Raw genomic sequence first — 12,769 nt, forward strand, 5'->3', positions numbered from 1 at the left:
AGCAACTGTATTCCTACAGTTATTCAAAGACGCACACATTATTCCGCATATATTTGAATATTATACAAAAGTATTCATATAACGGCACGTTTCATATGGCAAATAAATATCCTCACATAAATATAACAGCATAATGAAATTAATAAACAGACAATGAAACAGGATTGAAATATAAATTGTATTATTATTACCGGAAAAAAGCAATATTGCTAAAATAATCTCTGAGGTAAATGCGTCAAAAACGCTGTTACCCGCACAATAAGTCTAAATGAGCAATTAAAGTGAAAAAAGCATTATTAGACCATGTCTCAAAACTTTATATGACAAAATATATTTAAAAGAAATGTATACTTACAGTTATTCAAAGATGCACACATTATTCCATATTACTCCCGTTTATGAGCACGTTTGTCTCTGGCCTCGCTCTGTTATGTAATAGATTGACAGGTGCGCATCTCCGTCTTTCAAACATATATCATTTTGTAATTACTACCTTAGGAAAATTAGCCATGATTTTATCATTGTGAAAATGTTTTTTTTTTTTTTTTTGCAGATTAAAACGATTTGTATTTCCGCAATTTTACTACAAATACCATGGTTATGGTATATTGTGGAGTTGGAGACCATAGTAAATTTGTGTCTACTGTTGTTTTACAACAAATAAAAACTAAAAGACTATGTTAGTATAATTAAACAATGGTGAATGGGGCTCACAAAACGCACGCTGTTTCACACATACTCTGTATGCGGAATAAGCCAAGTTAGCGCTGAGGTACCTGTGCATCCCGGTCAGTCTCCTCGGAGCGGGTGTTTTCGGCGGCGGCTGGACTGACGGTCACCATGGGTTGCGGTCGCGTCTGACCCCCAAAAATGCTTTTATTTCTCAAAAAAAATCAGTAGACTGGTGCAGAAGTTTCATGCGAGTTACTAAAGTTAGTTATTTTTCACGAGGCTTTAAGTAGCCTAATTTGTTATAGCCTAATGTTAGGAAGGCTAATATCTTACACTTTCTTCTGGCTTGAATAATTTTGAGTTACATTTTGACAAAACCTTTCAGATCTAAGTATTATGTTTTTTGTTTAATTTAATGTTAAACATGAATCTGTTTTTTTTATTTATTTTGGAAATAATGAGGTCTCTGTTTAAGAACGCTGGCTCGCAGCTGCAGGTTCCGCTGCTTTAGAGCACCGCACATGCACGCACATATATGTTTGAAACATAGTTTAACTGTCTGCCACAAGTTGATCTTGTAATAAAGGTCTCATCGAGGAAAAACACGCTGTATATTTGTATTCATTGCATTTTTTAAGTATAAAAGTTAAATAACAATTTTTATTATAAAAATATTAATGATTAATCGATAGTCGATCGTTAATTCTCCCGACGATCGTTAAAGAAAACTTAATCGAATGCCCATCCCTAGACAAAACGCGCTCTATAGAGCAGTTTGTCCATTTAGATCTACTCTAGAAACATGATGGCGACTTCCATGTAAGGGGACCTACGGTTTATGTAGATTAAAACGGTTAATTCTAAGTTTATATAAACAATATAGTTCATTTTGTTAGGTCTTTATAAATCACTGATAATATATTTATGTATATTATAATGGATTTCTGTGAAGTGATCTTTCTAAAAAGTTACACAGTGCGCATTTAAATACCAATAAAATGACATTTGTGAAAATACAGCATTACTAATAACCTTTCAATTGCTATTAAAATGAAATTACTGAACATAAACATAAAAGCTTGATAAAAATGCTCATTTAGAAATTTTTTTAGATGCACTCAAAGGGTTTTGCATCTGTGCTCTCTAAATATATATATAAAATATCTCTATATTGACTGAATATTGACAAAATTTTAATTTTTGGGTGAACAGTCCCAACGTCAAAGGCCTTGCACGTTATCTTAGCAACCTGTAATTAAAGTGTAAATTATGTTGTTTAGATTGTAATTTATTTTTATAGGAACACCAGTGAACCGTAGTTCCTTTGAAGACTACTCCAGCAGTTCAGATCCAAGTGAGTTTTTACAGTCAGTGGATGCCCTCAAAAACACAACACATCTACCACACACATCCGTTGTTAGATGAATGGGGACTTAAATATTAAATGAGAAATATTTTTCCATCACATAAAACACTTATTTTAACCCTGGAGAACCCAGGAAAATCCAAAAACTCATATATTCTAATGAACAAATTTGACCCCCTGGGTTCTACAGGGTTAAGTGAAGAGGCACAGAACAGGAAATTAAAATGCTGGGTTTCCCCTTGCCCTTTTGATTTTTGCACGCATGGGGCAAGGATCTCAAATCAGGTGTATCAGTGAGGGAAATGACTGTTCTTTATATTTTTAGAAACTTCTGAAGGTTGCTTGGGTAACTTCAGACAGTCTGTTAGATTGTATCGTTGGAGCTGAATGGCTGTGTTGTTTACGGGTGAAAGTATGATGAGCGACAAAGGTGGTCCACAACCTCCAAAGGAATTCACAAAACAGTTGCATCTCTTTAGCGTATTTCTTTACTTTTTTAAAAACTTTTTTTTTTTACATATTTGTTGCGACATTATATTTAAAATAAATAATTGACATTCTATTTTGAGCTAACACAAGGGGTGGGGACAAATTTGATGTTTTTGATAATATTAGAATATTTCATTTATATTTACATTTATGCACTTGGCAGAGGCTTCTATTTAGCTCTTTCGCCGCCAGCGTTTTTTATGATTTTCACAAAAGTTTAATGCCTTCCAGAAAATTTTCTTCTTTAAATATTTAAACATACAATATATGAAATGAAAGAACAGAACCTATGCTTTAAAATATTTTTATTCTACCTTCATTAGTTCTCTTTTTAACACCTCTCAAATATGGGTAGGTTTTGAGCAAAATTTTGAGCAAAAACCTAATATAATTTCATTTTTATGAAGGACTTTTGATAAAGATTCAGACCGATCTTCAAAACATACATGGACATGCAGCTGCTTGCCCTAGGGCGATACTGCCGTGTTTTATAAGTTGCGGAAGTGCGCCACCTTGTGGATAATAGCAGTATTGCGGAAAGCCGGAAATACTTGTCATTGGCAGGGATGCGTTTTCTCTTAATTTATGAGATAACTTGACATTGGCGGCAAAAAAGTTAAAGTGAACTTTTGGTGCATTACAAGCTATACATTTTACCAGTATGCGTGTTCACTGAGAATCAAATCCATGACCTTTGCATTTGTTACACAATGCTCTACCGACTGAGCTACAGGAGCATTTTACAATAATATTTGTAAACAAAGGAAAATGTACAGGTCTTTCATATTAGAATATGAGGTTCATTGTACAATGTACTTAATTCAAAATGTGTGCATTGTGCCAGATGTAATGTGCACTGTTGCTACTCATTGTGTATATTTCTAGTAGTCATTACATTTACATAATTTCTTTAGTAAATCGGGTCCAAAAGCAACAGTGCATCCAACTAACCAACGCTATCAGAGCACGCAACTAGTTTTTCGTGAATTTCCACCTGAAATTTGCCTGTGATTTCTGGTTTTCTTTCCTCTCGGGATCCCTCTATTTCCCCAACGATTTTGATCTTCCCTTTCTCTCTGAAAATATATCACATTTCAATTCTTTCACAAACTTCGTAACATTCGATCACCAATCACCAGTATATTGAATGACACCAAGATTTTCATGCATGCTTCGCCTGCACAGTACTGGCTGACTTTACTGTCAGTTGTGTTTGTGTTTCGTATAGATGGCTGTTCACACTTATTACTCATTGATGACATCACAGTGCCTATTGGGCTGCATGTGTTAATTTTGCACGTAATTCAGTCACTGTAATTTTCAGTTCAATTATGACAATGATGGTAACACACTCCTTTTCTCTTCCCACCTTTTTCTCTTTTTCCTTGTTGTTTTGTGTGTATGTTTCTGTCTGCCTGGATCTTCTCTTCTTCTGCCCACATCTTTCAAAACTCAATTCTCTAATTTTCATTTGGACCCTATGTGTGAATGTTATTTTGGATGCGATCTGTTGCGTCTTCGTGGTACGTGTGTGCGTTTGGTGGGGGTGCACCTGAAGTCCTGCTGCTGTCTGCCCCTCCGACAGTGCCTAGCTTCTGTTGTACGGTGGGGGTGGATTGGAAGTCCCTCACCACTCCTGCCTGCCTTCCCCTTACTACCGATTACTTTCCTGACCGCCAAACCCTGCAGAATGACTACACGGAGGGCTGCTACGACCTGCTGCCCCACAGTGACCTGGAAAGGTACGGACAAATACATAGCCATGTTTTATAACATACTTCACATGCCATGAAGATCCGTAAAGTTTGCTTCTCTAACGCCATCTCTGTTGAAAACGTAAAATTGCAAGTGTCTTGCCTCCCTACCGCCATCTCTGTTGAAAACGTATAATTGTAAGTGTCTTGCCTCTCTACCGCCATCTCTGTCGAAAAACTTAAAATTGCACGTTACTTGCCTCTTAACCGCCATCTTTGTCGAAAACGTAAAATTGCACGTTACTCGCCTCTCTACTGCTATCTCTGTTGAAAATGTAAAATGGCAAGTGTCTTGCCTCCCAACCGCCATTTTTGTCTAAAACGTAAAATTGCACGTTACTTGCCTCTTAACCGCCATCTTTGTCGAAACGTAAAATTTCACGTTACTCGCCTTTCTACTGCAATCTCTGTCGAAAACGTAAACTTGCAAGTGTTTTGCCTCTCTACCGCCATCTCTGACGAAAACTTAAAATTGCAAGGGTCTTGCCTCTCTACCGCCATCTCTGTCGAAAACTTAAAATTGCAAGTGTCTTGCCTCTCTACCGCCATTTCTGTCGAAAACGTAAAATTGCATGTGTCTTGCCTGTCTACCGCCATCTCTGTCGAAAACGTAAAATTGCAAGTGTCTTGCTTCTCAACCGCCATTTTTGTCGAAAACGTAAAATTGCAAGTGTCTTGCCTCCCTACCGCCATCTCTGTCGAAAACTTAAAATTGCACGTTACTTGCCTCTTAACCGCCATCTTAGTCGAAAACGTAAAATTGCACGTTACTCGCCTCTCTACTGCCATCTCTGTCGAAAACGTAAAATTGCAAGTGTCTTGCCTCTCTACCGCCATCTCTTTTGAAAATGTAAAATGGCAAGTGTCTTGCCTCCCAACCGCCGTTTTTGTCGAAAACGTAAAATTGCAAGTGTCTTGCCTCCCAACCGCCGTTTCTGTCAAAAACGTAAAATTGCAAGTGTCTTGCCTCTCTACCGCCATCTCTGTCGAAAACGTAAAATTGCAAGTGTTTTGCCTCTCAACCGCCATTTTTGTTGAAAACGTAAAATTTGCAAGTGTTTTGCCTCTCTACCGTCATCTCTGTCGAAAACGAAAAATTGCACGTTACTTGCCTCTTAACCGCCATCTTTGTTGAAAATGTAAAATTGCACGTTACTCGCCTCTCTACTGCTATCTCTGTCGAAAACGTAAAATTGCAAGTGTCTTGCTTCTCAACCGCCATTTTTGTCGAAAACGTAAAATTGCAAGTGTCTTGCCTCCCTACCGCCATCTCTGTCGAAAACTTAAAATTGCACGTTACTTGCCTCTTAACCGCCATCTTTGTCGAAAACGTAAAATTGCACGTTACTCGCCTCTCTACTGCCATCTCTGTCGAAAACGTAAAATTGCAAGTGTCTTGCCTCTCTACCGCCATCTCTGTTGAAAATGTAAAATGGCAAGTGTCTTGCCTCCCAACCGCCGTTTTTGTCGAAAACGTAAAATTGCAAGTGTCTTGCCTCCCAACCGCCGTTTCTGTCAAAAACGTAAAATTGCAAGTGTCTTGCCTCTCTACCGCCATTTCTGTCGAAAACGTAAAATTGCAAGTGTTTTGCCTCTCAACCGCCATTTTTGTTGAAAACTTAAAATTGCAAGTGTTTTGCCTCTCTAACGTCATCTCTGTCGAAAACGAAAAATTGCACGTTACTTGCCTCTTAACCGCCATCTTTGTTGAAAATGTAAAATTGCACGTTACTCGCCTCTCTACTGCTATCTCTGTCGAAAACGTAAAATTGCAAGTTTCTTGCCTCTCTACTGCCGTCTCTGTTGAAAATGTAAAATGGCAAGTGTCTTGCCTCTCTACCGCCATCTCTGTCGAAAACGTAAAATTGCACGTTAGTTGCCTCTTAACCGCCATCTTTGTCGAAAACGTAAAATTGCACGTTACTCGCCTTTCTACTGCTATCTCTGTCGAAAACAAAAAATTGCACGTTACTCGCCTTTCTACTGCCATCTCTGTTGAAAACGTAAAATTGCAAGTGTCTTGCCTCTCTACCGCCATCTCTGTCAAAAACGTAAAATTGCACATTACTTGCCTCTCTACCGCCATCTCTGTTGAAAACGTAAAATTGCACATTACTTGCCTCTCTACCGCCATCTCTGTTGAAAACGTTCAATTGCAAGTTACATGCCTCTCTACCGCCATCTCTTTTGAAAACATAAAATCACAAGTTACTTGCCTCTCTACCGCCATCTCTGTTAAAAACATAAAATTGCAAGTTCCAAACACACAGGCGTGAAGACGAGGCTCCCGTGATGACGGCCCATCAGGTGTTTGAAGAGTTCCTCTGTCAAAGATTGATGCAGGGCTACCAGATCATCGTACAACCCAATAACAGGAAACCACAGCCCGCTATTGCCCCGCCCCTCAGCAGCAGCCCCCTCTATTCTCGAGGTATATACACCCAACTTAACTGCTGGATGTCTCATAACAGTGTTATATAAAAAATATCCCAGACAATAAGTTATTAATTATTTATTCATAATTATTCATATAAATTATTAATAATGTATTTATCAGTGTTATTAGCGATGCTTGCTCAGACAATTTTCTTGTCAGACAATTAGGCAAGCAATGCTCAAATTATCTTAAAAATAAACAAAAAATATACAAATCTAGATTGTGTGGGTAACATTACAGCCTGAAGTACATCTACTTGTGTAGACTTCATAACTTGAGTATTGTGTTGACAGCTGGTTGGCTTATTTTTTTTGCAGGGCTTGTGTCTCGGCGTAAACCAGAGGATGAAGAAAGTCAGTACTGGCTCAGTATGGGCAGAACATTTCATAAAGTCTGTCTCAAAGATAAGATCATCACCGTCACCCGCTATCTCCCAAAGTCAGTCTCACTTTGAAAAAAAATAGTTGTTTTACATAAATAAATAAAATGATTTTCAGTAATTCAGTATTGACTGACACATGCTATGATTTTGTTTGACTTTAGGTATCCGTACGAAGCTACACAGATTCAGTACAGCTACAATCTTTGTCCTCCGCACGCAGATGCCAACTTTCTGTCTTTCTGGGTCGAGTTTAGCCACGAGCGTCTGGAGGAGTACAAGTGGAACTATCTGGATCAGTACATCTGCTCGGCTGGCTCTGAAGACTTCAGGCAAGTACCTTTAGTAGTACAACTCATAGTTGGGTTGAGAATGCGGCGATAACACTATTACTGTATTTCAATATATTCAATGGCCAGTGTCTGGTTATATTGCTTTATATTTCACCTTTGTACCTACTTGGACATCAGTTATTTGTGTAGTTGTAACTTGATTAATATGTCTTGACTTCAATTAATTTCATTAGATTTTCACAAATATTTCGAGTTGTACTTATTGTATTTAAATGGTTCTTAATTGTAACAAGACACTATTTCTTTGAGCCATTTATAATATTAAATAAGATGAGACATTTTATACTATTTTTAACCTTCTGGCCTTTGTGTCATGAGTTCCCTTAATGCCTTTAGTTGCTGTTTAGTTTTGCAACCGAAACCATGTTACACCAAGTATAAATCAACCTAATGTGACTTTTTTTGTTTCCTTTTCTCTTCCATAGTCTTATTGACTCTCTGAAGTTCTGGCGTACACGTTTCCTCCTACTGCCAGCGGGGGGAGCCAGGTGGGTGGCGGATGGTGAACGTCACTGGGACGTGTATGGAGAGGGAACAGGGGCGGGGCGTGATTGCCTCTCTGGCACTGGGGACTGGTGTCTTTTGGACGGATTTATACGCTTTTTGGAAGGTCTGAACAGAATCCGACGTCGTCATCGATCTAATCAAATTATCCGTGTAAGTGAATGCCTACTAGATAAACACCAATACCCCACCAATAACCATAAAAAAGCTTTGTGTGAGAATTTGACGGTTTTTTTAAATCTTACCCTTTTGTTGTAGCTATTTCATCTCAATCCCACTTGTTTATTGTGCTTGAAAAAGTGTTTGACATAACAGACATTAAAAATGTCATGATGAACCTTAAGGTGCCACATATGAATAGATTTGAGAGCTATGATAAAATGTCTTGCAAAGTTGACAATGCAATAACATTTTTAATACCATTCGACTGAAAAATAACAATTGCTTAATTTTTACTATAGAAAGGAGCTCCCATAAAAGGCCTGCAGGTGACGGGACCCCTTTCGTCTTACAACCCAGAGCCTGTAGCGCCCCACGTGGGCAAAAAAGGCACATCCGCCCTCTCTGCACTCCTGGAGTTGGACCAGACGCAGAAGTGAGTCAAGCTTGAGATTTCATCAAACCGAGAAAAAAACGTGTCTTATGTTAATGAGAATGAAAGTGTTAAGCTATGCCAGAAACAATGATATTCAGAGTTCCACATACGATATGTGATTCCAGGATTTTTTCCAATGCTTGTGTGTATTATCTTTGATCTCTAGGAGTTTGGAAGAGCAGCAGCTTGCTGCTCAGCATGCTGGGAAACCATGTGGACCTTTGAGTGAAGCTTCCAGTGCTGCCATGACAACAACCTGCGTCGATAGCCCTCGTAAGGTGAGAGAGCTCGAGGCCGAGTGCTGAACAAGCTGTGCTGTTGTCTATTTCCCAGCTTTATGTGTGTCTGAGCTAGGAAGAGGGCTTTTTATTTGTGTATTGCTTGCAGCATTTGATTTATTTCTCATGTTTAGCTTTGTCTGCTATACTTCATTTAATGAATAAATTAATATTGGCAACAACATTCACATTATAGAAGTTGTAAATGTGCATGACATTTGATGATATCTTAATTTCTAATATTTTTTAAAAGAGAGGTTCAGAAAGAATGTGTAATCATCAATGTGTTTCAATATACACAAATCATTTTTTATATTTTTAATATTTATTTATTTACACCTTTGCAAAAATACATTTTTAATATATCTTAACGTTTCAACACCTCATGATGAGTGTTTTATTTTATTGTCCTATTTAAATTATTTCATCAAGGTTTTCGTTTGCAGTGGGTTCACATTTTCCCGCCCCTTTTGACTTTCCCCCTTTCCTAACTGCCTTATTCTTGCTCTGATTTCTGTGGGTTATTTCCTGGTGTTTTCCTCCTAATTTGTGACAGGACGCTGCCTTCATTTTGGACTTAATTCGTAGTCCACGTTCCTCATACATCTCGCACTCACAGGTCAGTCACTGCCTCTCTGCTCTGTGGAAGCTGTCTTTCCTTTGCAATGCAAGCGTGTGCATTTCTATCTTTTTCTTTATAGCCATAGTGAAAATGAAGTTGTTTGTGCTTGCCTGCGTAACCATAATCAATGTAACCAAAAATGCATCCTAGGAGCCGTTTACACGACTATGTTTTCAACTAAAAACGGGAAACTTTTCAGGCATTTTGGTCATACATTAACACACCAAATTTATTTGCGAAACTAAAAAAGTTTTTCCTAACAATGCGGATACCTTCATGTAAACGACAAACCCCCTCGCTAATTTGTGAAAACTGTAGGTGCGACCCAAATTGCACACTTATGCACGATTTTACACCGTTTTCTAGAGTAAGTATTGTTAGTAGTGTCTACACTGAAAATATCAAAAAGAAAGTGTACTTTAAGGATGAGGCACTCATTCAACCGAATATTTGGTCTCGATTGCGTCTTTGCTTATGTAATGGAAGAGAGGCGGGGGTATCAGATGCAGTGAGAGCATAGTTTACCTGCGGAGACGGTTAAACCTTGGTCTAAGGCTTACTGAAGTCATGTTGAACAAAAGACATTACAATGACATTAGTAGAACAATATACAAATAGATTTTCATTGACTTACAATGTATTAAGCATTTAACGTCATTTGTACTTAAAGGGACACTGCACTTTTTAGAAAATGTTTTCATTTTCCAGCTCCCATAGAGTTAAACATTTGATTTTTACTGTTTTGGAATCCATTCAGCCAATCTCCGGGTCTGGCTGTACAACTTTTAGCATAGTTTAGCAAAATCCATTGAATCTGATATTACGCAGCAGCAGCCGAAAATAGTCCCCTTAGTAACTTTCAATAGCAGGGGACTATTATCAGGCACTGCGTAATATCATTGCGCCTCGTGCAGTCATGTTACGACAGCAAAGTCCTTGATTATTATGCCAGAATGAGAGTATAGTTCTTAGCCATATCTGCCTGGAAAATCGCAACTTTTAATTTTCCGTCCGTCTTAGTATACCATGTAACTACAGAAGAGTCAAGTTTTAAATAGGATAAATATCCAAACTCTTTGGGTATTTTTTAGTGCAATGTTAATGGTCTAATCAGATTCAATGGATTGTGCTAAGCTATGCTAAAAGTGGTAGCGCCAAACCCGGAGATCGACTGAATTAATTCCAAAACAAATGTTTTACTCTATGGGAGCTGGAAAATGAGCCTAATTTCCAAAGGTGGAGTGTCCCTTTAACTGTGAAATCGCTTACACTTTCGATTAGTAATAAACCATTAAGTGTTCCATTTGGGACGATACTACTCATTGTAAATTCATAGACTATACTAGATGGGTGAGTACATAGTGCATAGTTTGAGCGCATAGTGTATAGTATGTCATTTGGGACACAGCTTCTTTACAAAGTGACATCGCCATCTACAGGCCTGACATGCATAATTCAGCTAGGTTTTTTGTTGTTGTTTCCACAGATCCATGTTGTAATCTGGGTGTAAAACTTTTCAAAAACACAAAGATGTAACTTTTCCGTTTTTAGCACATAATCGTTGTGTAAACAGCAACGCACTCTTACATTTAAGCATGTTTGACATGTTAACACTGTGACTGTAGTTGTAGTATTAGACTCACCAGTTCTCCACCACGTCAATCCTGTTGACTAATGAAAAATACATGTGCACTTTTAATTTAGTCTCATTGCATAGACTTTTGGCCATTAAAATGAAGTCTGGCCAGCCCTGTACCTTATTTTGGCCAATGACAGAAAGAACAGAAAGGTGTGATTGATTTCTTCACATAAAAAATAAAAGTAGGACATCATTCAAGTGCAGATCTGTCCAAAAGTAAAAAAATACAGATAAATGCAGTGGAACAGTTGAGATGAGGGATATCTTGTTTAGCATGAGGTTGTCTTGCTGATAACTGCCTGATGCTTGCTAGGCATTGGATGTGGACTTTTGGCACCTTGTGTCACTCTCTCACACTTACTGTATGTAGTTCTGTTTTACACTAAGTTGCATTAACCTAGTAACTAGTTCCTGTGCAAGATGTAAAAGAGTCGATTCGCACAACGTTGGTCTGACACACTTTTACTGGGTTCCTCAGCTACAGGCTGAACAGGTTCCTGCCAGTACCACTGAGGGTGGATTGATGGACAAAGGAAGCAACCAACCAGGTGAGAGAACAGCTGCTACATCCCAACTCACAGGAGACCAAACCCCAAGCACCATTTCAGAGACTAGGTAAGAGATCACTTCATTCTGACTGTAGGAACAAAAAAAAATTTGGTCAGAACATGTCAGTGTTGAATTGCAGTGGGCAGTCAGGGTCCAGTGGATTAAGCCTTTCCTCATCTTCCACCCTAATGGAGATCCTGGAAGCCATTAAGCATCCCACGTGAGAACCCTCACATGCTTAATTATTTATTACTTCGCTATTATGTTACCCATATGTGAAATAAATCGACTTCCTGCGTTTACAGGACTGGAGTGCAGCTCTTACCCGAACAGAGAGGCCTGCCGCCCAACTGCTTTGTCAGTGCTGAGGTTGTACATTGGCTGGTCAGCAACGTGGAGAATGTGGCTACACAGGGCATTGCCGTAGAAATCATGCAGGTAAAGTTAATAGCGTCGCAAAAGTCACTGTATGTTTCGGTTTAAAAACTTTTCCTTGGTGCTCTTGTAGAAAATGTTGGATGACGGTCTGATTACCCATGCTTCTGGGGATGTCATGCGGACTTTTGTCTATGGCTTCTACTTTTACCGAATTGTCGACAAAGACTGTGAGAAGGGTAAGAAAAGACTTGACTACTGTAAACAAATTCTTGAATATATTATTTCAAATCACTTTGCTGCAGTAAACTATGTAGAAGTAAAAACCCAGACCTTTGTACCCCACAGGCCCTACTGCTCAGCTTCCACCACCTGGAGCTAATGTGTGGTCTGCGGCAGCTTTGGAGGACTTCACCCTCTTCCAGAGAAAGTGGTTCGAGGTGGCCTTTGTTCTGGAGGAACGTCGGCCCTGCGACTTACCCGCCTTCCTGCTGCCCTGGCTGCCCAGTCGGCCAGCCTCGTACGCAAGTAGGCATAGCTCCTTCAGCCGCAGCTTCGGAGGTCGCAGCCAGGCTGCCGCACTGCTAGGTACACACAGCCGGTTCTGCCCTAAGAGCAAGCATGCTCCGCCCCTTAAGGATGCATGCCATACCCCCATCCTCAAGAAGTTCTGGAAGAGAGAACGGGTCATACAAAGTCAAAACCTCAACTAATTCTTGTAATATTACTATGTTTTACATGCATAATTCATTTGTAC

At 39.0% G+C, this 12,769-nt stretch overlaps 1 protein-coding gene across 4 annotated transcripts in view; it reads left to right on the forward strand.

The window, feature by feature from the left end:
- Positions 1-12,769, forward strand: part of depdc5 (DEP domain containing 5, GATOR1 subcomplex subunit) — a 30,465-nt gene that overhangs the window by 12,788 nt on the left and 4,908 nt on the right. Inside the window, exons 24-37 of one of the 4 annotated variants that reach the window (XM_065290449.2) lie at positions 1,973-2,026; positions 4,086-4,269; positions 6,552-6,712; positions 7,036-7,156; positions 7,262-7,429; positions 7,876-8,107; positions 8,416-8,549; positions 8,716-8,827; positions 9,384-9,446; positions 11,567-11,703; positions 11,777-11,857; positions 11,943-12,075; positions 12,146-12,251; positions 12,361-12,540. In XM_065290449.2, coding sequence (XP_065146521.1) covers positions 1,973-2,026; positions 4,086-4,269; positions 6,552-6,712; positions 7,036-7,156; positions 7,262-7,429; positions 7,876-8,107; positions 8,416-8,549; positions 8,716-8,827; positions 9,384-9,446; positions 11,567-11,703; positions 11,777-11,857; positions 11,943-12,075; positions 12,146-12,251; positions 12,361-12,540 — 1,866 coding nt within the window. Of the gene's footprint in view, positions 1-1,972; positions 2,027-4,085; positions 4,270-6,551; positions 6,713-7,035; positions 7,157-7,261; positions 7,430-7,875; positions 8,108-8,415; positions 8,550-8,715; positions 8,828-9,383; positions 9,447-11,566; positions 11,704-11,776; positions 11,858-11,942; positions 12,076-12,145; positions 12,252-12,360; positions 12,601-12,769 lie in introns of all 4 variants that reach the window. The other 3 variants (XM_065290448.2, XM_065290447.2, XM_065290450.2) reach the window with 3 other exon arrangements.

Source organism: Paramisgurnus dabryanus, chromosome 10 (assembly GCF_030506205.2).
Source record: "Paramisgurnus dabryanus chromosome 10, PD_genome_1.1, whole genome shotgun sequence".
Taxonomy (NCBI): Eukaryota; Metazoa; Chordata; class Actinopteri; order Cypriniformes; family Cobitidae; genus Paramisgurnus; species Paramisgurnus dabryanus.